The following is a 26,792-nucleotide window of genomic DNA, read 5'->3' as shown; positions in this document are numbered from 1 at the left end:
TACCCCTTCCAAACTCTAGCCAACCAATTTTGATGTATGTGCTTCCCCTCTAGTTACCTCAGCTCTGAACTGCTTTATGTTCCCCAGTTTCACACGCTAAGCCACCTTGCACTCAGCATCAGCTGCTGCAGAACACAACAATTTTCTACTCCTGCATCAGTCCGGGGTCCATTTAATCACCACTAAATGCAGTTTTAAGCTTTTTGTCTATATTACTGAGAGAAAAAAACCTACATAAGATGGTGCTGTTGCCACTGTAAAGTCTTTAACTGGGGAAGAACACATTTTGCCCGAAACCTGGGGCCTGCCTGTTGAAAGGTATTTCAGAAAGTTTCTAAATACAAAACCAGGTCCATGTTAGAGAGAATGCGATAGGTTTCCTTCAGCTTATATTTCACAAACCAATCCAGAACAGAAGTCTCTTGTTGACAGTGACATATTTTCTCTTTCTTTGCATTCCACGTGAGCTGCAGCAACGTCACGTACAAATATGGAGTCAGTATCAGTGGCCTTACACACATTTCCAAGGGAGCCAGTGTTATCACAAAGTCTTTCGTACTTTTCATATCTCGCAAAAAAATAATCAAATCAAAACAACCCCCTCCAAACACACACAATAAACACCCCTCTTGTTTTAGTCTTTATCACAAAACAAACTGATACACAGGTCTCAAGAACACGGAAAGGTCGCATTGGAAGTCTTTATAATATTTATCCTAATCTTCTATCCCCTCAGCACTATGCATTTGACCTAGACATTCAGGTTATCTTCTCCTGACTGATGGTAAAATATTTATGCCTCCAATCACTTACTGGCTGTCCTGACACGTTTCTTGTATCTTTAACTGAGCCAAGTCTGTGTGCATATAGTTATGTACTTGATCCAGCAGGGCTGTAAAGGTTTGTTCAGCAAATTAAATGACCTGATCCAGGCAACAACAGCCAAATTTTCAATTGCAAAGCTGTAAAAAGCGCATCTGAGGCTCACCTCCTTCCAAAACCAAGCAAGTTTTTCAACAATATCAGCAAGTACTCAAACCATAGTTTATTTTTTTACAAAAGACAACTTTGATCTCAGTAAAAAAAAACCCTGAAAATAAAAAAAATCCATCTGCTTTTCTGTTTATTTTAAAGTCAGCCTACCTCTGAACTACCAGTCTGAAGTCCTGTACCTTTTGCAAGTTTTGTTGATGGACCTAAAATTATCTTCCGTGCTCTAGCGTTGGCAGTTTTTCGGGAGCTCACAAGTCTGTAGAAGTTGTTACACCATCTCCTTCTCACCCTCCATCCCCTGAGGCACTTTGATTCCCTCTGCTTCACTCCCACACGTTCCCTACCACTCCTCCTCTCTGGCAGCCCAAAGGTGCTGCACCAACTCTCCACAGACTCCCTGCTGTGGGCAGAAAACGTGGCACATTTGCCAGCCTGAGACAGCATTTTTACCGGTCTTGGTGCTTCTGGTTGATGCTTAAGCAATTCTAATGATAACTGCCCTGCTTAGAAACTTATTTACTGTTGTATATGCGTGTCTATCTGCCGTTGTCAATGGGCTGAATTTAGATAAGAGCAAGCAGCCACGCTTCTGAGTTAAGTGTAAACTAGATTGGATGGTGAAGTCTTGAGGATAACTGACATTAAATGTAAGTTAGTCACAAAATAGGAATAAAGATAAAATATCTAGCTATCTTGTTGCATTATCTGGCTGCCATAAGGGATATTTATATTACTTGACAAATTGGAAAAAGGAAGCATTTAACAACTGAAAAGCAATTAACCCCACAAGACATCAGAAAACACAGTATAACTGTACGTTTGATTATTAGTGGCTTTACTTTAAGCTTTAAAGGTGAACTACTGGTCCTACTGATGCTTTTCCAATGCCTTCAAGGCATCCAGAATTTCACCCATTTATTAATTCATCTGTAAAACAAGGACAAAAAAATACTAGGCCGCAAGGGATATTTTGGGATTTCATTAATTCACGTTAGCAAAATATCTGGAGAGCCTCCAGTGACAGTCACTATGAAGTTGCAAGACATTATTTTTGGTCTACAGATATCCTGACTGAGTTTTCCCCTGTAAGAACAAGAATAATTATAAATTATATTTTCCTCTGAAGTTTCATGACAGAATTTTACATTTGCAAAAGCGGTCCAGAAATCTGAGCTTTACACTTTGCAAAGCAGAAAAAACTGCTTCAAAATTCTACCGAGAATTTCCTAGCTGAACCAGCTTTGGACTATTCACTTCAACAGAAGATGCAGATGGATTGAAAGACAAAACTCACAAGTCTGCTGCAAGCCCCAGAGATCCTTCTCATTTGGGGCTTAGCATGGGAGAGCTTTCCCTTCCACTCTGTGCCCTTAGGCCTCTCCACTATGACAGCAAGCTTTTCCTTGGAGGTGGCAGTGCTGCCATCTCTTCCCACGCAGTTGTGAACAGCCCTGTTCTGATGGAAGGAATCACTCATTATTTGTGTTACAACTGTTTTTCAAAAGCTCCTGCTGTGCTCAGGACTAGCTGTACTAGTCAGTGTTCCTATACACACTAATATATGGTTCCTGGCCTGGAAAACTTACACGAAGAGACACAAAGAACAGAAAATAGGAGCAGAATGGACCCTATTTTTTTGGAGTGGGAAGCCAAGGCACAGAGACAGTAATTTCCCAGGGGCACAAAGAAATACATATTTCACAAGGATCACAAGTTCAATGTCTAACTTTCAGCTCAGATCTTTTGAATCCCAGATCAGTTCCTCAACTACTCTCTCACCCTGATTCATCCCTCTCTTGATGATAAGCCATAGTCTGCAAAACTCAGGCCACACCAGGTCACCTATGAGAACTTGAGAGCTGCCTTGGGAACACGAAGAACTGCTGCTCACCCATCTTCTACCCTGCCTTGTTCTAGTCTCTTGATCTGGGAAGTCAAGGATCGCAGAGAAAGGGAAAACTTCTTAGTAGGAGTATCCAAGGGAAGTCCCATGTGCATATCGGATGCAGTCTATCATACTGTAAACGAAAGAAGCTGCTAAAAATTCTGCTCAGGTGGCCCTGCAGTAGAACAGAGAATATCAGCCTAAACCAAACAGACCAGCAAGCCGCACCCCAAATTACTCAGCGGGTTCTCAGCATTTGAATTAATAATTTTATGTCCAGTTTTTAAAATGCCTTTGTTTAGTTAATAGTGTCCACAGACAATCAGACCAGTGGTACAGAATGAAAACTATTACCACAGCTGTTCTCATGGTTGCCAGCAATTGCAGAGAGGAGGATTTTAAAATATAAAAATAAAATATAAAAAAAATAACCATCATCATCATCATAACTGCAAACCCAGACTACTTAGTTCTTTTTGTTACAGAAGGAAAGCTTAGGTCATGGTATTTGATTTCACCCACTTTGAGGCCTTCAATAATGTAGCTCGAGCAGAAAATAACTGCAGATATGCTCTGGCCACAGCATGTAGTTCTTGCATTATCACAATGGCATGCAAAGCACCTAGGAACACCCTGTTGCAATGTACAGTATAAGGATACCACCTATGACACCTAGAAAGCCAATTGACCCTCTTAGGGGAAACCCACTTGAGAAACTTGCAGATCTTCCACCAGTGATCAGTTCCCCTCAGATCAATCTCTTATCAGCAAGAGTACATGAGATACACTGTGATCTGCAGCTCCTTTTCTGTTTAGTTATTATTAGCTCTGTCACCAATTTATTAACCAAGCAGAGCCTGAATAAGCAGTCCTTTAGGATGGAAAAAAAAAGAAAAAGTCATGCACATCCAAGAACTGACTACTCATAAGCTGCCGACTGAAAGACATGAAACCTTTTGTGACAACTACAGTCAACTTCAGGATACTCAAGATCACATCATCATCATGGTTATATAGAAAAGTGCTTTATTGCCCTTTTTGTATGTGTTTATAACTTCCTCAATTGCACATTTTCAACAAGCACCTTTGTTTGCTGACTCTTGCTAACTGCCTTCTACAGTGCTCTAGAAAAAGCCCTTGCAGCCTATTCTACGAAGTTCTACCTTGGTTTATTATTTTCATAATTTTTTTTTACTAAGATGTAATTTGTATTACTTCATAACTTGAAGTATATGTGACATCACTACGAAACTACTATATTCCAATCAGAAGTCAGGAAGAGTTCAAGTGAAGGACAAGGCTACCTATAGTCAACAAAAACCTGAGTCAGGCATGTAATCAAATGCTCTAAATATATTAAAATCAAAGATTCAAACATTCAAGGTCAGGCTTGAGGGGGCTCTGAGCAACCTGATCTAGTTGAAGATGTCCCTGCTCATTGCAGGGGCGTTGGACTAGATGACCTTTAAAGATCCCTTCCAACCCAAACTATTCTATGATTCTGCAAACACACAAGGTCAGCATGACCAGGATGCTAAGAAACTGCAGAAGGAGAAAATAGTGGTTTAGTGCAACAACAGTAATATTTTCTTTCCTAGACAGAGCGACCTCAGCACTTCCCATATCTTCTGGAAACACTGCTCCCTTTTCCCAGGGAAGGGCTGAGGCTTCTATAGCCTTCTGGTTTTTGCCTGAATGCTTCTTTTCAGGGATTAACTTTTATATATTCAAAAACATCGCTGTCTAATGTAAAAGAGTCATTTTCTGTCTGCTGTAACCAAACAGAACACAAGGGAAGCAAAGAAAACGACCATGTAGACTGAAATAAACCCAGGACCATCATGTTCTCGAAAAGGCTTTTACCTTGTGCCTTTATGGACTGAATATATTAATGAATCTATTCTCAGAAACCTCAGCAGCTACAGCAGAACTGTAATAGAACAGTCCAAAGGAGGAAGGAGAGAGAAAAGAAAAAAAACCAACACAAAAACCCAAAAAAAGACCAAAACCAAAAAACCGAAAGGGAATCACCAAAGTCAAAGAAGGCAAACCTCCTCTGATTGCAGGAGGAGTTGCAGGAGGAGACTACAACCTCTGTGTTTCACTGACAAAGACTGTATTTTCACAAGGGGGAAGAACACTTTTATTTTTAAAGTGTTAAAACCCTTCCACAGGCATGGTAAATCGCATTTTAATCCAGCGTAGTTGGGAGAACAAGCCCTAGAGAGAAGTCTGCGGATTACCTTTGATCAGCCTACCAGTGTAAAATTACATTGTGTATTTGTCAATACCAGGGTGGTATTACACGATCATCTGATATGTTAGAAGCCTACCTCCTTCTCTACAGTAGTGAGAAACACAACTCTTCTGCTTAACTCATCTAAGATACATAAGAAGAGACACAACAAAAATGTGGTATTTTGAAATGTATTAGCTACCATTATTAAAAAAAACAAATCAAGCCAATGCTAAAAGAAACCAGGCAAGCAACCACTTTTAAAAGTTTGTGTGGTCACCTTTTAAATAAAATATGATCCATCTATATGAGATGCTAAATCTGTAACACCACTAAAACATCGTGTATTCAAAGCTTGGAGAAAAACTAAACAGGAAGATACAATACAAACAGGATATGGAAGCATTCATTTTGCAAAACAAGACCTGCAGATGGACAGTTATAACCAAAACTCTGCACAATTTGAAAAACCCCACCTCCTCAAGGCTGAATAGGCAAATTTATATAAACTCACAGCATTTATAAGAATCTTGTGTTCATCTTAGATGCTTAAAATACCACTTTTTTAATAACACCCACCTACTACTTTGGGATGCAGTCAGTCTGAGTGCAAAGGCATCCTTTATGATCCCTAAGCCAGTCTTTCAGGTTTCTTTCACACATACCTATAGATACAATTAGTCTTTGTGATTTCAGATTAGGCTAAATGTCTTCATGTGTCTGCAGAGCTGAACGGCACAAAGTCCTTGATCAAGAAATTGAGTTTTCTTAAAAATATTTTAAGTGTGGCTTAAAACCTTACAAAAAATGGCTAGCTCTATGATGCTTTGCAGGGAAAGGCCTAAAAATCTAGCTCCAGGATACCCTGGCATGTTATCCACTCTGGGGAGTAGCTAGGAGGTCTCTATGGCAGCAGAGCAAGTCAAGGAAGATCACTAGCCAGTGCTGTTAATGCCTTGTGGCACGCCCCTGCTTTCCTTCAGTCTCTGGGCTCACGTTCAGCTTCCCTCCTCTTGCTAAAGTAGGGCAATCTATTTCAGCCTGGAACTAGGCACGAGGAATCCAGGAAGAACCAGTTCAAAGCCAGGGACAGCCGACCTAAAGGAAAGATGGGAACACAGATGGGAACCCTGAGGCTTCTGAAGTTGATGCTACTTTCTTGGAGGGCATACAGAATTTTTGACAAAATGTTGATAACTTCCTGAAAATGTCCAGAAATTGCAGTTAAGAAAGTGCCTTGTCACAAGGGTATACTAAAATATCATAGTGACAGGTAGCAGAGGAAACTACAAAAAATCCCTGCATCAGCTAGAGGGGCTTTGCTAGCCAACTGAGGATAAAAAAAAAGCATTGCAGCAACCAGAAAGAAGATGCAAATGTACTCCAGTTTCAGTCCTCTCCCAGAAGTCCTCAGCACCCTCCCTCCAGAGGATGAAAGCAGCAAACCCCAAAAATGTGGGCCCACTGAGGAATGAGATAGGCACCCTAGTGGTGGAAGACACGGAGAAAGCAGAGTTGCTGAATGCCTTCTTTTCTTCAGTCTTCACTGCTAAGGCTGCCCCTCATGAACGTCTGGCCTTGGAGGCCAGGGAGAGGGTATGGAGAGAGGAAGTTTTTTCTTCACTAGAAGAGGACCAGGTTCGGGACCACTTGGCCAAACTGGACATTCATAAGTCCATGGGCCCAGATGGGATACACCCGTGAGTGCTGAGAGAGCTAGCAGAAGTTATCGCTGGGCCACTCTCTATCATATTTGAAAAGTCATGGAGAACAGGAGAGGTGCCAGAAGACTGGAGGAAGGCCAACATCACACCAGTCTTCAAAAAGGGCAAGAAGGAGGACCCTGGGAACTACAGACCAGTTAGTCTCGCCTCCGTCCCTGGGAAGGTAATGGAGAGACTCATTCTAGATGTCATCTCCAAACAAGTTGAAGAGCAGGGGGTTATTGGAAGTGGGCAACATGGGTTTACCAAGGGTAAATCATGTTTGACCAATCTGATAGCTTTCTATGGTGCCATAACTGGTTGGTTGGATGAGGGGAGGGCAGCAGATGTCATCTACCTTGACTTCAGCAAGGCTTTTGACACAGTCTCCCATAGCATCCTCATTGGGAAACTAAGGAAGTGTGGGCTGGATGAGGGGACAGTGAGGTGGATTGAGAACTGGCTGTGTGACAGGACCCAAAGGGTAATGGTTAATGGAGCAGGTTCAAGCTGGAGGCCTGTAACCAGTGGTGTCCCCCAGGGGTCAATACTTGGTCCAGTCCTGTTCAACATATTCATCAGTGACCTGACGAGGGAACAGAGTGTTTCCTCAGTAAGTTTGCTGATGATACCAAACTGGGAGGGGTGGCTGACACCCCGGAGGGCCATGCTGCCATCCAGCGAGACCTGGACAGGCTGGAGAGCTGGGCAAGGAAGAACCTCATGAGGTTCAACAGGGAAAAGTGTAAGGTGCTACACCTGGGGAAGAAGAATGTCAGGCACCAATACAGGTTAGGTGTGGACCTGCTGGAGACAAGCTCCGAAGAGAAAGATCTGGGAGTCCTGGTAGACAGCAAAATGACAATGAGCAAGCAATGTGCTCTTGTGGCCAGGAAGGCCAATGGAATCCTGGGCTGCATAGGGAAGAGTGTGGCTAGTAGGTCCAGGGAAGTCATTCTCCCCCTCTACTCTGCACTGGTGAGGCCACAACTGGAGTACTGCATCCAGTTCTGGGCTCCCCAATTCAAGAGGGATAGGGAACTACTGGGAAGAGTCCAGCGAAGGGCAACAAAGATGATTAGGGGATTGGAGCATCTCCCTTATGAAGAAAGGCTAAGAGAGCTGGGACTCTTTAGCCTGGAGAAGAGAAGGCTGAGGGGAGACCTTATTAATGCCTATAAATATCTCAAGGGTGGGTTGAAGGAGGAGGGAGCCGGACTCTTTTCAGTGGTTGCCAGTGAGAGGACGAGGGGCAACGGGCACAAGTTGGATCATAAGAGGTTCCACTCGAATATGAGAAAGAATTTCTTCACGGTGAGGGTGACAGAGCCCTGGAACAGGCTGCCCAGGGAGGTTGTGGAGTCCCCTTCTTTGGAGATTTTCAAGACCCGCCTGGATGCAGTCCTGAGTAGCATTCTCTAAGCAATCCTGCTTCAGCAGGGGAGTTGGACTAGATGATCCATCCGGTCCCTTCCAACTCTAAAAAAATTCAGTGAAATTCAGTGAAACTCCTCCGGCGTCATGCCTCTGTGGTGGTAGTGAGCTTGATATCAGACAATGCAATACCTTTTATTACCTACTTTACCAAATGACTGTAACTTGTGACCAATGAATCTAAGTTCAATCCCACCACCCAGGATTTACTTAGGCAGACTTAATAAAGTCTTGTAGCTCTGGAGCCTCAGACAAGGAGTGGTAGATAAAAGTTTTTTTCAAACTGTAACCTTGCCAACATGCCTCAATCACATTGGATGTAAAGCAGACTTCAGTCTTGAGGGCTCTGTCAGTATGTAGTCTCCTGATGGAGACTGCAAGTCAGCACTAATAGTATTTTTCAACACATATGCACCTACCCATCAAGAATCAAAGTGAGCCTACAAACTCCAGCTCCACATGACATTGAACAGCCATCATATGAGGGCAACCTTCAGGCAATAACAAGCCACATTTAAAGCAAGCCACTTGCAAGCAAAAGGCTCCTCCAACACCACTAGTCCTCTGATTTTTTTCCAATCTCCCCACAAAGACATATTTCAGTGAGGCTGAAGTCTCTCTTCCTATCAAAGGACTTCCCATCCCCTGCAAAGGGTGGCTTGGAGAAGTCAGCATGCAAGAAACAGAGCTCTAGGCAGGTGACCTCAAAATTGTAACCAGATCCTGCATACATGCCACTACGAAGTACATATACATACACACAACAAAAGCAAACAGGGTGGCAGGGGGAGGGTGTCAGGGGTTGGCAGAGTTCTGCAATACCCATTCAGAAGGAAGAGAAACACATCAGTAAGAGAACTTACTATGAACACTGAATTCATGCCTGTAAAAATTAATTATTGGATTCTTGACTCTCAGGTGCTCCCAGGACTACACACTGCTTTGACAGGAAGAACAAATGAGAGATTTATGTACCAGTCTTGTTTCTGGTGTAGCCAGTGCAGACTCCATCTGATTTAAACCAGGAAAAGCAACTCACTGTCACAGGTATGGTGTTTGGCATCCGCACAGACACAGGCTTGTCTCTGACAACAAGCTATAACACTTTCGGAGGTAAATTTCAAACCATACACCAACATATTGCCAGTTTAAAGTGGTGGTGGCGACTCACGGTTACAGTCACATTATAGCTGTGGGTCATTAGAGCACAGCTGCCTTAACACTTCCTTTCTTCTAGATCCAGTCTTAATAAGCCCCCTGCCCACACACAGAGGGGTGACACACAACAAGGCAGAAGTCCTGAACCCACTGAGACTTTGGGCTTTACGAACCAGAGGTGTCAGCTCAGTGAAAAGGAGCTGCACTAGAGGGAAGAATCTCCCTGCACAGACACTTGGTAAAAAATTACCACGTCCTCCAACTAAGAGGCCTCAGTGCTATTTAGAACACATTTTCATTAGACTTGCAGAGACTGATGTGGAAATTAAAAACTGAAAGGACAGAGTCAGATGACTGACCCTAAATAACATCTAAGCAATTCAATCATGTCTTTCCCATTGCAGGCTTAGACAGCATGGTATTGTAACTAGTATCAATCGATCTGTTTGCTACTCTAGCTGATAATGGTCTGGCATTGAATGAAAATTTTTATTATTATTACATGACTCAGGCTATCTGAGCAGATAATCAATTATAGGAAAATCGTCTTCATCAAAGAATTAGATGAATAAATCTTATTTCTCTTGAAACACACCATGTACTTTACTGTCAACACTCTTGACCAAGGCTCACTAGGTTATAGAGAGAATCCACATGAAACAGCTATGAAAGTATTACCAGAAAATGAATACTCGGCAGTTCAAAAAATAGTCTTTCATATTTGTTTTATATTTCTTTATATGTTCCATTGAACTATTTTTTTATGTGATGTAATATGAAAATGTCATGCTGCTAATGCAGTTCTAGGAATGAACATGAACATTTTTGGCCTCAAATGTAGGTATTTTTCAGTGCTAGATATTCAGATCTACACAAACAAAAATCTTACAGCAACCCGCAACAGCTCATACTGTTATCCCTATTTAACTGATGTGCTAACTGAGGCAGAAACATATTGAACTTTTTGTCCAAGGTCACACAGTGAGGTCAGGAATGGAGCTAAAGCAGACACCAGCTCTTTCAGTTCACTGCTTTGTTTTAAACCATCTCATCTCCTTTTTAGCTCTTTGGCATTGATGAAGAAGTACAAAAAGCTGATAATATACTGTTACCCTTAAAATTACAATTTCTCAATGTAAAAAGAATGCAGGTTAGGATCTAAAGCAAGTATACAAAAATCCCTTTTCAGTCCACTGGATGCAGAAATATTGCAGCACGTCCCATTACTTTAATAATACCTCACAGCAGAACATACTTGAGTCACTTTTAGTGTACTGCCTAAAGTGGTAGTAAACTTTTAGTGTACTAACTAAAAGCTCTTAAAATACAAAAAGTTATGCCAGGAACATGTTGCTGATGTATACTCCTGGAATCCTATGAATACTAAGTAATCACCTCAACAATTCCACCACAAAAACTTACCAAGTAGCTATATCAACATAGAAGCTGCATGAAGATGTGACTAAATAATAACAAAAGGCCTCCAAGGGTTCCAGAGGCCAAAAATTCAAAAGCACCAATCAAATGAAACATCAATGTCAGCAAGCTCAAGCAGTGACAGGATTCCCTGATTGCCATTCCCCTGTTCTGAGGTTTTCCGTTGTAGCCTTTGCTTCCTGATCCATGTGAAACAACGTCAAATCAATGCAGAATAGATTGCTTTTTTTTTTCCTTACTGCCTTAAACAAAACAGCTTTCTTGATAATGCACACTGTGCTGCATTTACCCCTACACCTCCAAGCACTTTCATTTCTTTATGATGAAGAAGAAACAGCTTATTTTCTGTTGAACTTTGGTTGCATTTAGCAACTCTCATTTCTAATGAAAGTTCAAAAGGTTTGTGTTCTGTAGTAATCTGGCTTAATTAACTTTTTAACTCCGTTCCTAACTTTATAGAGTGGTCACCTATTTGCCATAGGTGTATTTTTTTTCTTTCAATATCAGAACTGCACCAGTAGAAACAGTTAAGTAGCACCCAACACAAAAAAATGTAAATTAACAACCTGCATTACAAGATTTCATAATATATTTTGAAAAAGGGCTAAAATGATTCAGACACACCATGGAAAATCAATGGAACTCAAAGTCATTTCGGAAATACCATTCCTATTTGAAATTTAAATATCTAAATAAAAGTGCTCAGCTGCTCAAAGGATCTCAATATCTCAAACCTCTTAGCTTCGGGTGCATAGCAGAGGCTGTGGATGCTTCCCCTCCTTGAAAAGCTACAGTCTTGTGTGGAATTCGGGGACTTTTTTTACACAGCCCTTATTAACGTTGTAAGGGAACATTATTTTGAAGAAGGGCATCAAAATGGCTGCTGGACTTTTATAGGGGTGCTGCTACAATAAGTAAAGTTATTATAGTAGATGTGGAGAGAGTCTTCCATTTCTAAGCCCTACACAGGCATTCCAGGACAGAGAAAACAAGGTGCAGAGTGACGCCAAGAGCAAGTCCCACAAGTAGTCTGGGACCTGGCTGTAAGGAATAGCTAAGCTAAAGGCTGCAATTGGAAGACAGAAAAAACAAGCATCGTGGCTGATCTGAAAGATTACAGAAAGGCCTCAGATGATACCACCGATGACAAAAAAAATCCAGCTGCACTCCAGGATCTTAAGCTGAGCGTAAAGATGCTGACAGTTCACCAAGAGTGCAGTGACCTAGCTGGCCAGTATAAAAGAATAATGCAAACAGCAGCAGCAAGATCTGCAGAAAAGCATTTCTCATAGTGCATATGCTATCCACCAGGGACAAATGCTCCACAAGCCTGCAATCTGTGATACTGAGCCCTTCAATCAGGTCACAGTAATTTTGAGAGTGAGTGTGTCCAGCACAGCTCCTTACAGACAAGTATCTTTATCCCACGGCCCGCTTTCCAGATTTGATAGGCTGCGCGTACACTACTACAAGGAGGCTCAAACCAGGTTTTTGGTTAGTAGTCTTCCCTACTACCACAGAAGAGGCTTTAATAAAGTATTTATAGGCTGGTTTATAATGAAGGATATTTTTAGCAGAGAGATTTACTGACCTGCAGTGCTAACAAAATATTATGCAGCTATAGAAAACAGCACAAAGTTCCATTTAATTTTTACCATTGTACACTTGATATAAATTGCTGACTTACTAAAGTATAATCCTCAAAATGGAACAACCCTAATTCTTTCTTCATCCCTAAACATCAGGGACTTGGACAAAACCAGATCTATTTCCAAACAACGTGTCACTTTGATTTGGGAAAATTTGTATCACCTCTTTTTGGATGCTTTTTATTGATGTGTACCCCAACTGTCTCCCTGCAAAACCAAGAACAGACTAAAAGGGATGTTGACATTCATACCCAGTTTAGACATCTCACTTGCCTCAAAGTAATTATTACATTTGCTATGTATCTAAGATACAATTAACAGCACACGTGACTGAGAGAGATTCATTACATAAGTCAAATTCCAACACCTTTACTCACTTCAAATAGCACCTTGCTTTGAGAGTAATCACAGTGATTTCAATGGCATTAACTTGCCAAATAGGGTACTATTTAACAGGAGCCAGTGACCCAATCAGGTACATTTTATAGTAAACTTGCTCTCCACCTGCATTGTAAACAGGCTGTACACCCATCAGGATCTAGCATATATAAACAAACAAACAAACAAACAAGTTACATTGAGATTTGGATCTCTCAATGACAATGCACTATTTGCACAACACTTATATTTACTTTAACCACTAGAATATGAAGTCCATGGTATCTTCATGGTCTGTATACCACCTTACTAGATAACAAAACTGCTGTTAGGGTTTCTGCTACCCTTATTTGAGAAAGATACTGTAACCACAAAGTTCAGTACTGAGCTTCTCTGATGATTCTGTTTGGGAATGACAAAAGAGCACTGATAGACCATAGTCCCTTCTTCCTCAAAGACAAGCTACAAACAGCGACTAAAGAGACAGAAAAGTTTCAGGCATAGATCACTCTTGAGAGCAGCTGTAGTTACTGTACATATGCTTTATGTGCTTGAAGAATCAATTAATTTGCAACTCTTACAGAAAATAGTAGACAGAAACATGTAACATAGCTGCCTGTCTTCCAAAGATACCATCAGTGTAACTGCTATGAAGTCAGTGTCCAGAACTTACAGCCATCTGCTTCCACTTGAAGCAGGTGGGTACTCATTTTCACTTCACAAGTTACACAGTTAACCCTTAAAAGGGAAACACAAACAGCATAGATAGGTCATGAGCAAGAGATCTGGGAGACAGGAATTTATTTCCCTCCTTTGATGTTTTCTTGTGCTACCCAGAGAAGCCATCAGTTTACACATCCCTCAGTCAGTTCCTCAGCTTATCAACAATTACTTCGGGTCACACACATGTTGTATGGCTATGACAGGGCTTTCCATGTTTTGTAGTAAGGGAAAATAGAGACATTCCCCTTGTATAGGTACACTTGTCTTTAACAACCTAAAGCAGCTGTGATGTTTACAAGCATATTTTGAGTTTAACGTGTCAGGCATTAAACAAGCAGAAACACAAAAAGGATATAATAGGCCCAAATAAAACAAATGCATCTTTGAAAGTTTTAAAGATCAGAAACCTTAAACATGGAATTTGAAACCACTATATTGTGTACATCACTACTGATACTGATTGTCCTGCAGGTAAAAATAAGTCAGATAAATAGGTTATGCTCTGCTTACAAGATGCAGAGTCACAGTTGAATGTCACTAAATAGAAGGGGAAGAAAGGGTTTGGATAATGCCTTTAATTGGTGCTCTCTGTAATGGAAACTCTGGACCTGAAGAAACATCCTGAACAACTCGATCTCCCTTTCAAATATTACTCTGTGTGAGTTTTTTCCATGGAAACTGGTAAAGCCACTCAGTCTGCAACTAAAACATCAAAACATAACTAAAAAACAATACAAACCCTGATCATTGCCTCCATCTTGGTATTTCACCTCATGGCTTCTGTGTGGTACGGTAGTCTTCATTGTTTAACAAAAGCTGCAAACATTTTGAGACAGCACTTATGCTTGTCTCCAAATTGCACACAGTATCACACATATTCAATTAGTTACCTCAATAAATGAAAAATTAAACCTAGAAGCATTAGCATAGCAACAAGGTTTGAGAACTTTTACACCCTTTTTTGTTCACTTCCTTCTAAAAAAGAAAGGAACCAATTCTTCTAGAATTTCACCCTAGGAGACTGCCACAGACTGCAGTGGACTAACACTTGATTTACACTGGCATGCACAAGCACTAACTATTTGTTCCAGGACTCTGAAGCCTTGTGCTAGAATATTTATGAATCTTCAACAAAGATTTTTGCCTAGATAGCTTTCCTTTCACATAAATATCATCACAGTATTTTATCATCCAGTTTAGGTAAGATCAGAAGAGTTGCTTCAAATTGGTCCACTAAGACTAGTATTTGGCCTCCAGAATAAGGTAACCCTTAAATGTTTCCAAGCAATGCAGCAGGTATGTGTCAGCCATACCACACTGTGGTATTTTAATTCACACAGACAGCACATCAACTTTTTAAGCGTTCCTTATCACTCAGGCAAGTACTTACAGGGTCAGAAGGACCACAGAAGTCTCTGAACACTTTTGGAGGCTCGGGTTGTATAATCTCCATTGCTATGCAAGGGCCCGAACACAACTCTGTAACCATCTCCTGGAAGAGAAAAAAGACAGAAACAAATCTGAGCTTCTTTGGGCATTAGCAAGGCTTGTATCGCTCCCCAAAACTAGATCCAAATGTACAGGACAGTAACAATTAAGAAATATCAGTGCATTTAGGAAAGCAAAGACATGAAACAAAGATGTCATTAGTATTCACAACAAAAGAAACGTTTTCCATTTTGCTACTTGGTTTAGAAGGTGGAGATTGAGGTAAACTGAATATTCAGCTTCAAGAAGATACTGAATAGCATCCAACAGCATCCACAATACTTCAAATTCTTTTGTGGGTACATCCTTAATGATCTGCATTTCAAAGAAGTATCCCGTAATTTATCAAACTAGACTGAATCAATGGAACATACGTTGTTGGATATAAGCCTGAAAAAAAATAATAATCACACTATGTTCAGTCAGTTCCACAGGCAGCAATGTACCTTGCATTGCTCCCTACAGGGAGTACGGTACACAGCTTATATTTATTTCCAAACATACACCCATTTGATGGCTTTAAGTCATTAAAATGTCTCTTGGGCTTTTGGTTCTCACTGTCTTTTCCTCACATATTTCTGCAGAAGCTGAAACACACAGTCCAACAGAATAGAACTGAAAGGGGCCTATGGCAGAGCCTGTTGGGGGAAGGGTCCTTGATCTCGTACCATTCTTGTGATGTACTGTTACCAGAATCTCAGTTACATTGAAATCATCTGCTTCCCTGGAGCCTCCTGGAGACTAGACAGACATGGTGAGTTCTGAGTGGGTGATGAATAGTTTTCATAAGCTTAAATTAAGTCTGGGCATTAGTGCCAATTGGGAGTTTGTTAACTAGAGGTATAGGTTTCACAAGCAGAAAGAATATATTTTGATGTTCTAGTTTGACTTCATTTTTTAAAACACGCCCTTGTAACTGCATACTTGTCTAGAAATTTGGGCAGACAAGTTTTAAACAAATCAGGACAATTAAAAAAAATCAAAACCAATGAGGAAAGGGGAAAGGAAATAAGGGAGGACAGGAAAGGACAAGCAAGTGCTGCAATCACACCCACCAGCCATGGGCAGGGTCACGGATGAGCCATGGCAAAGAACACAGAGTGGGCAAAAAAGCAGTAGGAAAAGAAGAGTTAAGTCCTTCTCTGTCTTTTATGAATTGTGATGGAAACTAAATACACAAAGACTCCAAGTCAAGCAGTACTGTTCCAAAGAGTTGGTATCTTCATAATGGATTCCATGCCAAGAACATGTGCTTAATCTCCCCACTCTGAAGTCAATGGGACAGAATTTTAGCCAAGTGTTTCTATCATCAGCCTGATCCTAGGAAATGTAGGTAGAAATATTCCTGAGAGGACATGAAAAGAGTGCAGGCTAGTTTCATGCTCTACAACATGAATAAATATTTTAATTCCAAAAACTGTCTTATCACCAACAGATCCTCTGTTAAGAGCACGTCAAAGGACAATATATTTAATTTTGTTAAGAAACAGTAAATTGCCACAAAGTCACTAATCTGTACAATTTAATTGAATTCTTTCATCTAAATAACTGTTAAAAGGACAGTGGAGAAAAAAACCCAGGCTTTTACTTTAGTTGAATCAACTCAGTTCCCCCTGCAAACTGTGGGTTTTCTTGTTCCTTCCTTCTCTGTTGTTTCTGCATCCACACTGGCATCCCACCACCAGCAGCAAACTACGTGAGCAAAGTTACTCCTGAATCCTTCATTACAACACTAAGCTGAGGACTGAAGACCAGCAGTCATCAACTGCAGCACAGAGGCATGTGAGACAAGCTCGTCTACCTTACACAGCCTCATCAAGTCCAGAGTTGAATTCAAATAGCAGACACTGTTTGTCTGGTAAGACTCCCAGTTACAGCTAAATCAAATTTGCTTTAGCAAATAGTTTATTCATCAAATAACATGGCTTGTGGTCAACCAAAACCCTTTCTGAAGCTGGATCAAGCTCAAGCATTTTTGATTAATGAAGTGGATTCTGACCTGACCCAAAATAATCTCCCTCCTCTTTTTCCTCATTTTCTATTCTGGCTACAGTAGGAAATACAAAGCAAAACAGCACAAAACCTAATCAATAGTATGCAAAATCCCACGCAGGAGATATAAACAAAGCTAAAATTTTGGGCAGTTGTTCAGCTTTCTCTATTCACAGAGAAGTGCTTTATATACAATGTCAAGTCTTTATCTGACTGACAGGGGGTAACCAGAGGAAATGGGAGTACAATTTTTGAAAAGGATTTCTGGATGCCAAGTATCTTCTATGCCGAGTTAATTTGGAATGATAAATAAAATTCAGATAAAACCAGAAGGTTCTGAGTCACAGACATAAGAGGTCATATTCTTTCTTCAATATGCTATTTCACAACATACTTCTTCCTATTTGGCTTGCACTGACAATATCGATTGCTGTTCCCATATGTGCCTTCTCTGGATCCCTGTACCATCATGATTTGCTTTCCCATGTTTTCCTGTTTCAGAGATATCCTGAGTGCAATTTCATTTCAACTGAGTACATCCAACACATGGCTTGCAGGACAGAGCCCTAGATTCTCGCTTTTCTTCAAATCCCATGTAAAATGTATCTTTTTTATTGACTTACTCTGTTTAAATGTCACTTTCTCTTCTGAGTAACTCTGCAATTAAATTATATAACTAAAATTTGCAATTTATTACAGGGTCAGAGATTGTACAGAGGAGCTGCAGAAGATGGTAGAGAATTTCCAATTTAGTCCAAATTTTGCAGTATCACAGGATTCTTTGGGCCATGAAATACTGGTCAGATATTACCATATTTGAATTCTGCCACGTACTTACAAGTGTGCCTATCTAATCTTCCTTTGGTCCTTGTCAAAGATGGTGTTATCAGAGGAGACTTTAAGAGTATTCCCCAATTTGAGAGTGAACTAACAATACTCCTAACCTATTTAAAGACAAATCTACAATCCCTGTTGAAGTAAGTTGGACTAAACAATCATCAAGTGTGTGTGTGTGTGAAATTAAATGTCATTATCAGAGTAATATTAGTAACTGTCTGGAGTAATATTAGTAACTACGCAGAAAACTCTTAATAATTTAACCATTTAAGAATTAAGGCTAATTTGCGTAGTACATAACATGTCAGTGAACCTAAACTCATTATTCATTGTTAAATGAACCAAAATCCTCTGACATAAGGTGATACAGAAATGTCAGCCCATCTACTTGTATTCCTGTTGTTGTATCTGCAGTCAGGAAGTTTTATGTGAGAGTACAACAAGGCTATAGAGTCTTAGACATCCACTGGGATTACAGCACATCTTAAACTTCTTAAATTTTCTGAAGATCCACAAAACTGATTCAATAAACTTCACAATAGCTGAAAATACCATTAGGAAAGCATTCAAATAGACCAGCCCCATTGTAAACAAAATAATAAATATATATTATGGTCCAAGCCACTAAAACAGTATCAAATCAAACAAAGATACAGATATGACACATTCTCATATGTCTACTGCAATAAAGTAACTTTTTTTTTTTCACTCTGTTGTATTTTACAAATTCTTTGGCTGAACAATTTTCACGAAGGACTCTCCTTTCTTACAACATAGATAGCACAATTCTCAAGATGAGTTAGTTTATTTGAGAACAAGCTAGAACTGGTCAATATCAGGTTCCTAAAAGAAATTCTATCACAATCCCAAAAGAGGAAAGGTGTGACCACCTCCTCATTTAATCATGTTTTATTTTTAAACAGATTCTTCCCAAACTTGATGCTTACCACATATTCAGCGACGACACCTTTGTAAATCTCGTAAAATTCTTCCACATTTGCACGCTCCATGTTGAACTAAGAAAACAAAAGTGTTAGCCAGTCTGCCTTCAACAACAATAACAAAAGAGACAAAAACCCCTTCTTGACCAGCAAACATTCAGAATACTCTTAAGTTTTACTAGGTAAAAGGAATGGCTTTACAGCTGCAACATGGCTTTAAGCTGTCAACAACTTAGCCAATGACGCCACAGGCAACATGGCACACAGTATCTTCTTCCACCTTAAATATAAATAGATAATGTAGTGTTGGATGATGCCACTAAGACATGCAAGAGGATCTGTTTGTTGCATAGTAAAGGAAAGGGGCTATTTTTCATTTGTGGTGGGGATTGGAGTCAGAGGGGGATTTCAGATCTTGAGACTTTCACGAAAATTGAAGGGCAAGACTTACAGGACTGAGGACTAATCTTGGAAACAATATCTGTGCCAACCTCCTTTAACTGCTGGGGGTGATCAGGGTGTCAAAATCTTTTAAGTATATTTAAAAAACTTCCCCTAAATTCATGCTAAATATACGTTTTTAAAAAATTAAGGAAGGATATTAACAATCATTTCCCTAATCTTAGCTAGTATAATTTATAAAGATAACTCAAATTGCTCCAGAAGAGACAGATAATATTATCCCCCTTCTAACTATAGGAAAACTGAGATACAGAGAGGTAAAGCGTCTTGGCTCAAGGTCACCCAGCAACAAGAAACAAATCAGCTGATCAATCAAATAATAAAACACAAATATCACGAGGACAATGTTGATCCCAAAACATTGCTACACAATCTGCATGAGGGTTTTCTATTGCAGGAAGACACCTGTGCATTGCTGTGAAGAGCATACGGCACTTCTCCTACTTCTGTTTATCAGAAAAACATACACAAAAGGAAACCTACCATCTGCAAAGCTGAGATCTGAAATCCTTCACTGATGATGGCTTTTATAATCTTTCCAGCTAGCCCTGAAGAAACACACAAAAGACAGTATTCCATTTTAAAAAGCACAATTTACAACTGGAATGTTTTTATGCCAATATACCACTTTTTTCCAAACCAAAAAAACCAGTATTTGTGTAATGCTGTGAGAGAAAGCAGAGAGCAGAGCTGAGTTCACATACTCCATGCTCTATCTAAAATGACAGGTTGATGGTTTCAAATAACTAAATTCCATGCAGCTGTTGAAAAAGAATCTCTACCAAAAAAAGGTAATTAGTGAAGCTTTTGCTTTTCTCACATCAACTGCAAAACACCCGGTTGCTGCAAGATCAAGATTTATATTTTTAATGAAGTACCATTGGCAATACGGATGCTTAAACACTAATCAATTCAGGGCACAGGCTGCCTATTTTGCTGGTTTTACACACTGTTCACCAGAGTGTTGTTGGTCCTACTTTAAGCTAGAAACAATGCAGGATGATAATAAATATTACCAATAAACCAGCACGAAAGTTCATGTCTTCTATGGTAAAAAACACATTAGTGCAAAATAAGCTACTACTTCTAAGGTTTTAACTCACAAATATGTTTTTGTTTATCTCACTGCTTGCTTTATTCTCTCCGGAATACTTCCTCAAAGACTGAATGACATTGTAAAACAAAACACTAAACTTCAGAGAACAAGAACCACCGATTTTCCAATGAATGTATATATTCGATTTGCCTGTGCTTACAAGATCAGGTCATTTTGAAGATTATGTCAGCCAAGCACAGTACTTTGTGTGAGTGAATTTCATAGAATCACTGTTTTTGTAGAATGTAAATGCCTGTCCTCTAGTACAATTTGTGAGAAACTACAAATTTCTCAACATTTATTCAGAACAGAATTAACCACAGAAGAATACCCTATAATGTATGACAATGGCAGGATTTGAATTCTGGTCATTAAATATTTTTATTAACTAGTCTTTAAATTGCAGGATATTTTAGCACTGCATAAATTTAGAAGATGAGAATAAAACAAAGCTAGCATCTAGATTCTGGCATGCTCAAGACCTGAATTGTTCACAGTCTGCTAATAACTGTGGCATAGGATTGGTGAGTTTCCTCCTGTATCAAAAGATCAGTGGAAGCTCTAAATAAATGAGACAGAGAATTGTAGGGCTTTCAAAATTGTATTTACAAGTGAAAATGAAAGATGTTGTCCCTGAAGTATCCCCCATTGTATTTTCACATTAAGGTTTATGTAGAAAAACTTTTGCCATATAAAACAGTGCATATCCAAAAACGTTCAAATTACTAAACCTGACATTTTGGTACATACTCAGTCCATGCAGCTCTTTGCGCTTACAGAGCATAGAAACAAGCAGAGGCAGGTGCAGTTCCTGTTCCACTATACTGTTATAACATGACTCACTAGAACTGATAAAATTTTCCTTATAATACTCCTGTGAAACTGAGAAAATATATTTCCCCCTTTTTCCAAGATGTAAAAACATAATTGCAGCAGCAAAATGAAGGGACTTGAACAGGTTTGGCCAGAAAATGCAAGACCATGTCAGAAAGAGAAACCAGACCTCTAGTTTCTTTTTGTCCACGCTGCTGGAAAGGCTGAGCTGCTCAGATGCTTCCACACATAGGTTCCAGTGAGGCAGCCAGCCTACAGCCTTGACTTCAGAGATGAATCGCCAGTTCATAAAGAGATTCAGTGACTGGCTGGGGATCATTCAGGAAATAAATAAATGAATAAATAATATGTGACAAAGCATAAACATTTTCTCATTCTCAGTCTTTAGAGCCAATACTCCAGTCAATAGCCACTCACTGCTTCACCAGCAACCAACAAAGATGAAGAAAGGGCAGTGGCAGACAAATGACAACCACCACTTGCAGGGACAGGGTTACCTTGGTATGAGAAAGCTGCTTTACATGACAGATCTCCATTTTACACTTCATCAGCCAAGAATGGGCCACTTGCATAGGCCTTCACAGCTGGCAAACATCTAATTAAAATACTCATCAGGTATCAGGTTCTGGGGTACTAGGGAGATCTGCCTTTTAGAGAAGTTTTGTCTTTGGCAGTTTTACCAGTTGTAAGCAAAATCTGTGTTTTAGAGAAACAAAGAGGGACTCAAGTATTCATCTTTCTACGCTGTTTCTTTACACAAAGTCATTAAGATTTTTCTTCTCTGTAGACAGGCTCCTTTAATGATAGAAATCAAAGTAGGAATGTATTTTGCATAAAGGTCTTTAATACGAGGTTTGTTTAATAATTAACTGTGATAAACTTATCAAGATTTTTCTCTACATTGTATTCCTGAGTTCATTCTCACTCATCAGAGCAACAGAGCACCTTGTTGCTCCAGATAGATTGCCCACAACTGCAATACCCAAAAGGCTTAACCAAAGGAATTATTGTCACCATTGTACACAGCCAGATGTCTTGCCAAAAAAAAAATAAAATAAATCTAAGTGCCCTGAGGAAGAGGCATGAGACTTCATTTATGTTTGCAAAGTAGGATGCTAGCTCCACTTCCCAGATGTGGGAATTGAGGCACAGGAGGACAAAAGAGTTGCCAGTGGCAGCGCAGATCTACAAATCCAATGACTTGGCCTCCCTTGTCCCAGTTTAGGCAATACATGTATCACTTCTCCTAGGGACACTTTCAAATTCTACCTGAACCAAAACAGAAACAAAAAGCATGGAGGTAATCTCCAAGCAACAGAAGACTGGAAGCTCAAGGCTCAGATTGGGATCTGTTTCAGACTTTCAGCCAGTCGTATGACTGAATTAGGACATGTCCTCTCCTTTGTGGGCAGATAAGGCTGAGGAAAAGAAGAACTAATTAGATAGAGTGTTATTTCAGCAGCTTTCAACAATTTGTTTTCAACTTAAAAATCCAGTTATGTAGTGAAAAAACAACTTTTTAAGGACCCTTCAAACAGGGCCAGTTCATGTTTAAAATGTGATTAAAGTAAGAACCCAAATCAAAGCTGCAGATTAGGCAGCAGTTATGGTAAATTTTGAGTCATGAAGTACAAAAGAATCACAAGCATTACTAAATACAACTGGGGGAATTTAATACTAATCCTAACAAATATGAGAGAGAGCGGGAGCGAGCGAGCGAGCATGCACACACTTTATGTTTCCTAGGCAGCATTATGTTACTACGCACCTAACACAGGACAAATAATCTTCCAACATATTTTAATCAGATTAAATGATAGGACACCAAGACTTCCTCAGTTACATTGATTTCCTACAATTTCTTGCTTTACAACACACAGCATTTGAAAATTGTACTTCATTAAGAAGCAGAAAGTAACAGAGGAAGATATCAGACAAAAAAATGTTACAAATGCAGAATTACAGATTGGAATAAAATGAAACAGTTCAGGAAAGTCACTTTTAACCTAACAGCACTTTAATTAATGGGACGTAACAGCTGTGTTACTGTGGGACCTGCCAGTCCTAGTGCACTACGAACCACCAGCCCTGTGACTAGGGCTGTTACATTCTCTTCCCTTTGTTCTTGGCCTGTTTCCCAATTTAAGCATTCTACCATTAAAAGCTTATCAGGCAAGACAGCAGACTCCCTTCAAAGCAAGTCAAGAACTAGCTTCCTCATCTCAACCTCTATATGTCATTTTTGAAATATCATTCCAATAATTAAAAATAATTCCTCTGGAACAACAACTGTTTTTTGAAAGGAATACACAAACTGCCATGACTGATCAGATCACTGATCCACCTAATCCAGAAACATATTTCTAGAAGTAACCAGTACCAGATGCTTAAAGTAGCATTTGCTATAAGTAGCAATTTCCTTTCACATCTATTTTTGACATTTTAAAAAACAATTTTGCTACACAGTATAATGAAATTATCTGGTTTCTTATTGCCAAGTGTTAAAGGTCCTGTCCCAAAACTCCAGAGAATCACAATCAGGCTTGACTCCAAGCAAAGTCCATTTTGAATCCCAAAAGAGGAAGAAGTGGGACTCAGAGCTGGGCTCTCCTGCAATGTATTTCTGTTAAAGTTCTCACTAATCTTCAATTCAGACAACATTGCAAAATACAGTGCAGTAGGAAGCTGGCAGATGTCCTCCTCCTCAAAAAGTGCACTTCTTCCTATCAGTTGGTCAACTTATCCCCCGAAGAACAAGGTTTATCCCTCTCTTCTCTTTCAGTTTTCCTACTTAGAAATTACGCAACTCTAGGCATCCTTGCTATGCAACATAAATACACCATTTCTAGACTCCCCAAAAGTTTGGCCATAGTGATAATCTGCAGCTATTGATCTCCCAGCCTTGCTGTGTACTGTATGAAAAAGGACATCCAGTCATTTTTGTATTTGTACTCTGGAGCACCCAGAAGTGAGTCTCAGTCAGACAGAGGGTGTCCTGAGCAATACACACTTGGCCAACAGAGAGTAGAAGAGGAGCTCAAAAGCTGCCCAGACTAACCATGAGGGGGAAAAAAGAAAAGTGGATGCAGGCAGAAGATAAAGAGGAACATGTAAGAAACTGATGAGAGAATATTGTTCATAGTGACAGAATCCCAAGATTTTTCCATCATTCCCCATTTCTCTCTAGGCATTGTATCAGAGAACCTCAATAAGTTTGAAGGGCAGCTTTACAGATATTTATGGAGAACTCTATCAACACTGCAGCACTGGTGAAAATCTTTACAAACAATACTTATCTGAAAATACTAAAAAGGTAAAGACGAAAGATACCACCAGTGCTTTACTGGAGAATAAAAGTCAGCATTTTGCTAGCACAAGAAAAATTATGCATACAGACAGTAAATCTTAGGGGACCTTGAAATCAAAATGGCTGAGCGCTTGATGCAACTAAGAATGGGAACCAACAGAAAGATTCAAAAGGTTGAAAGGTTGAAGGACTTAATCCCAGCTGCAACTTTCCAAACTGCTATGAATGAGGCAAGACCACACTTGTTGTCAGGGTAGGGCATTAAGACACAAAATGATGAAAATCTGTAGGAAAAAAAATGTATTCTGAGAATTCTTGCATGGGAACAGATGGGAAGAGTACACTTAATTTCAGATACAAAAACACATACAGAAATTGAAGTCAAAGATCACAGCCAGGCCACAGAAAGTATTCAGCAATTTGGCTGTGCAGTGTGTTCCATCTGAGAAGGGAATTTGAGGAAGAAAGAAAGATCAATACCTCTGCAACAGTTATGCTGAACTCAAACTGATGGTTGTATATTTACAAAATAACCCAGAAAGGTTTAGATTTCTGTCTTTCTTTGTTCTCACGTTAAGAGAAAATTTAAAAAGAAATATCCAGTTCGGTTTTCCTTTTATTTTTCTTTTGAGATGTACATTATTCTGTAGTCCCTTAGCACATCCACTCTGTTTTTTTCACTTGAGAAGACTATTGTCAATCACTCTGGCTAGGAGAGTGTTTCTATGGCTATAATGATTATAATTTACTTTTGCCTCTTTCTTGAGTGCGAACAAAACTAAACATATTTCAGTTGAGGCTGTACCATTGGTTTATATGATGGCATTCAGTATCATAATTCCAATCATTCTTGGTTACTAATATTTCTTTCTTTTTTCTGGTTATCCTTTCTGAACACTGTGCATGAGACTTTTCATGAATGGTTACAGTTACAGAAAGGAAATCGTTAAAATTATGCGTTGTAGCATGCATTAGCCCATAATTATAAACAATAATTTTAATTTATTATTGCAATGTCAATGAACTTAACTCTGGAGATAAAACCCTCAGGAGATCACCTATAATCTGCTCCAGCCTTTCCTAATTTTATAGTCCACTTCCTGTGGAAGCTTTGCCAACTCACTGTTGTAGATCAATAGTAAATATACCGTTAGCTCTATCATATATTTTTGACTTGGCAAAATACTATCACATATTCTTACATTCTGTGTCTTGGCTCTTTTCTGACCCAATACCTGCCTTTCTCCTTACATTCTGATTTGAAAAGGGCAGTAAGAGAAGAGACTTTAAGATATTTATCTTCTGCTCCAATGTACAGTGAAGTTAGACTATGCATGGCTGCATTTTTTTAATTTTTCTAAAAAGTTATCAAAAATTTCTGGTAACAAAGGTTCCATTACATCCCCAGGTATCAGGCAAGTAGCATACATTGAAGTTTTCCTTAATGTTAGATTAAATCTTCTTTCATCTAAATTAGTAAATATGCACAAATTTTCCAAATTTACATCTAGAAAGCTCTGTATCTGTGTCTTCTGCATCTCAGGTTAAATAAATGAAACCCTTCAAGTTTTCAGCAAGTTTTCATTGGTTAAATCCCTTATTCTTTTTGCTCTCCATTGATTATGTTATTTTTGAAAGAGGGTGCCCATAAATGACATGGTACACAAGTTGGTTTCTCAACACCACTGAGCAGAACTAGTTACTGAAAAAATCCAACTAAATAAAGTGTGTTCAACATTGTGAACACTGATTGTGCTTATGATAGATCACTACTCCAACCATTTCTCTACAGACTTTTCACTGATACCCTGCCAGTTCTTTTCTTCTCTATTTCATATCAGTGCATTTATTTTCCCTCCTCCATGGTAGTGCTATGCAGTTGTTTATATTCAGTTTCATTTTCTTCACATTGCTTCATTTCTGCAGTTAATCAGGAATGTTCTGAATTCTAATCGTATCCTCTAAAACTGTAGTAGGTGCTTGGTACCATCTGCAAACACTGTAAGCATGCTCTGTCCTTCCCCATCTGAGTCATTAGTGACAATATTGACGAGAACTGGCCTAAGGATGGGTGACAAGACTTCACTTGTAAAGCCCTTTTAATTTTATATGCTCATGTCCAGCTCAATGTTCAGGAAAACTTTTAAAGCTATGCAGATGCTTATGCTGCAGAGATCTAAACATACAAATTACTCCACTAAAGGAAAATTTTGGTTTCCTAATAGCAAGGGACTGATAT

At 39.4% G+C, this 26,792-nt stretch overlaps 1 protein-coding gene across 2 annotated transcripts in view; it reads right to left on the bottom strand.

The window, feature by feature from the left end:
* Window positions 1-26,792, bottom strand: part of NME7 (NME/NM23 family member 7) — a 94,660-nt gene that overhangs the window by 22,148 nt on the left and 45,720 nt on the right. For both annotated transcript variants that reach the window (XM_074159796.1, XM_074158952.1), the window contains 3 exons: window positions 19,800-19,864; window positions 18,861-18,929; window positions 14,987-15,088 (listed from right to left, as the gene is read on the bottom strand). In XM_074159796.1, coding sequence (XP_074015897.1) covers window positions 14,987-15,088; window positions 18,861-18,929; window positions 19,800-19,864 — 236 coding nt within the window. The remainder of the gene's footprint in view (window positions 1-14,986; window positions 15,089-18,860; window positions 18,930-19,799; window positions 19,865-26,792) is intronic.

The sequence above is a fragment of the Numenius arquata genome, chromosome 1 (assembly GCF_964106895.1).
Source record: "Numenius arquata chromosome 1, bNumArq3.hap1.1, whole genome shotgun sequence".
NCBI lineage: Eukaryota > Metazoa > Chordata > Aves > Charadriiformes > Scolopacidae > Numenius > Numenius arquata.
The sequence above is the reverse complement of the archived record's forward strand: the minus strand, read 5'-3'. Positions and strand labels throughout refer to the sequence as shown.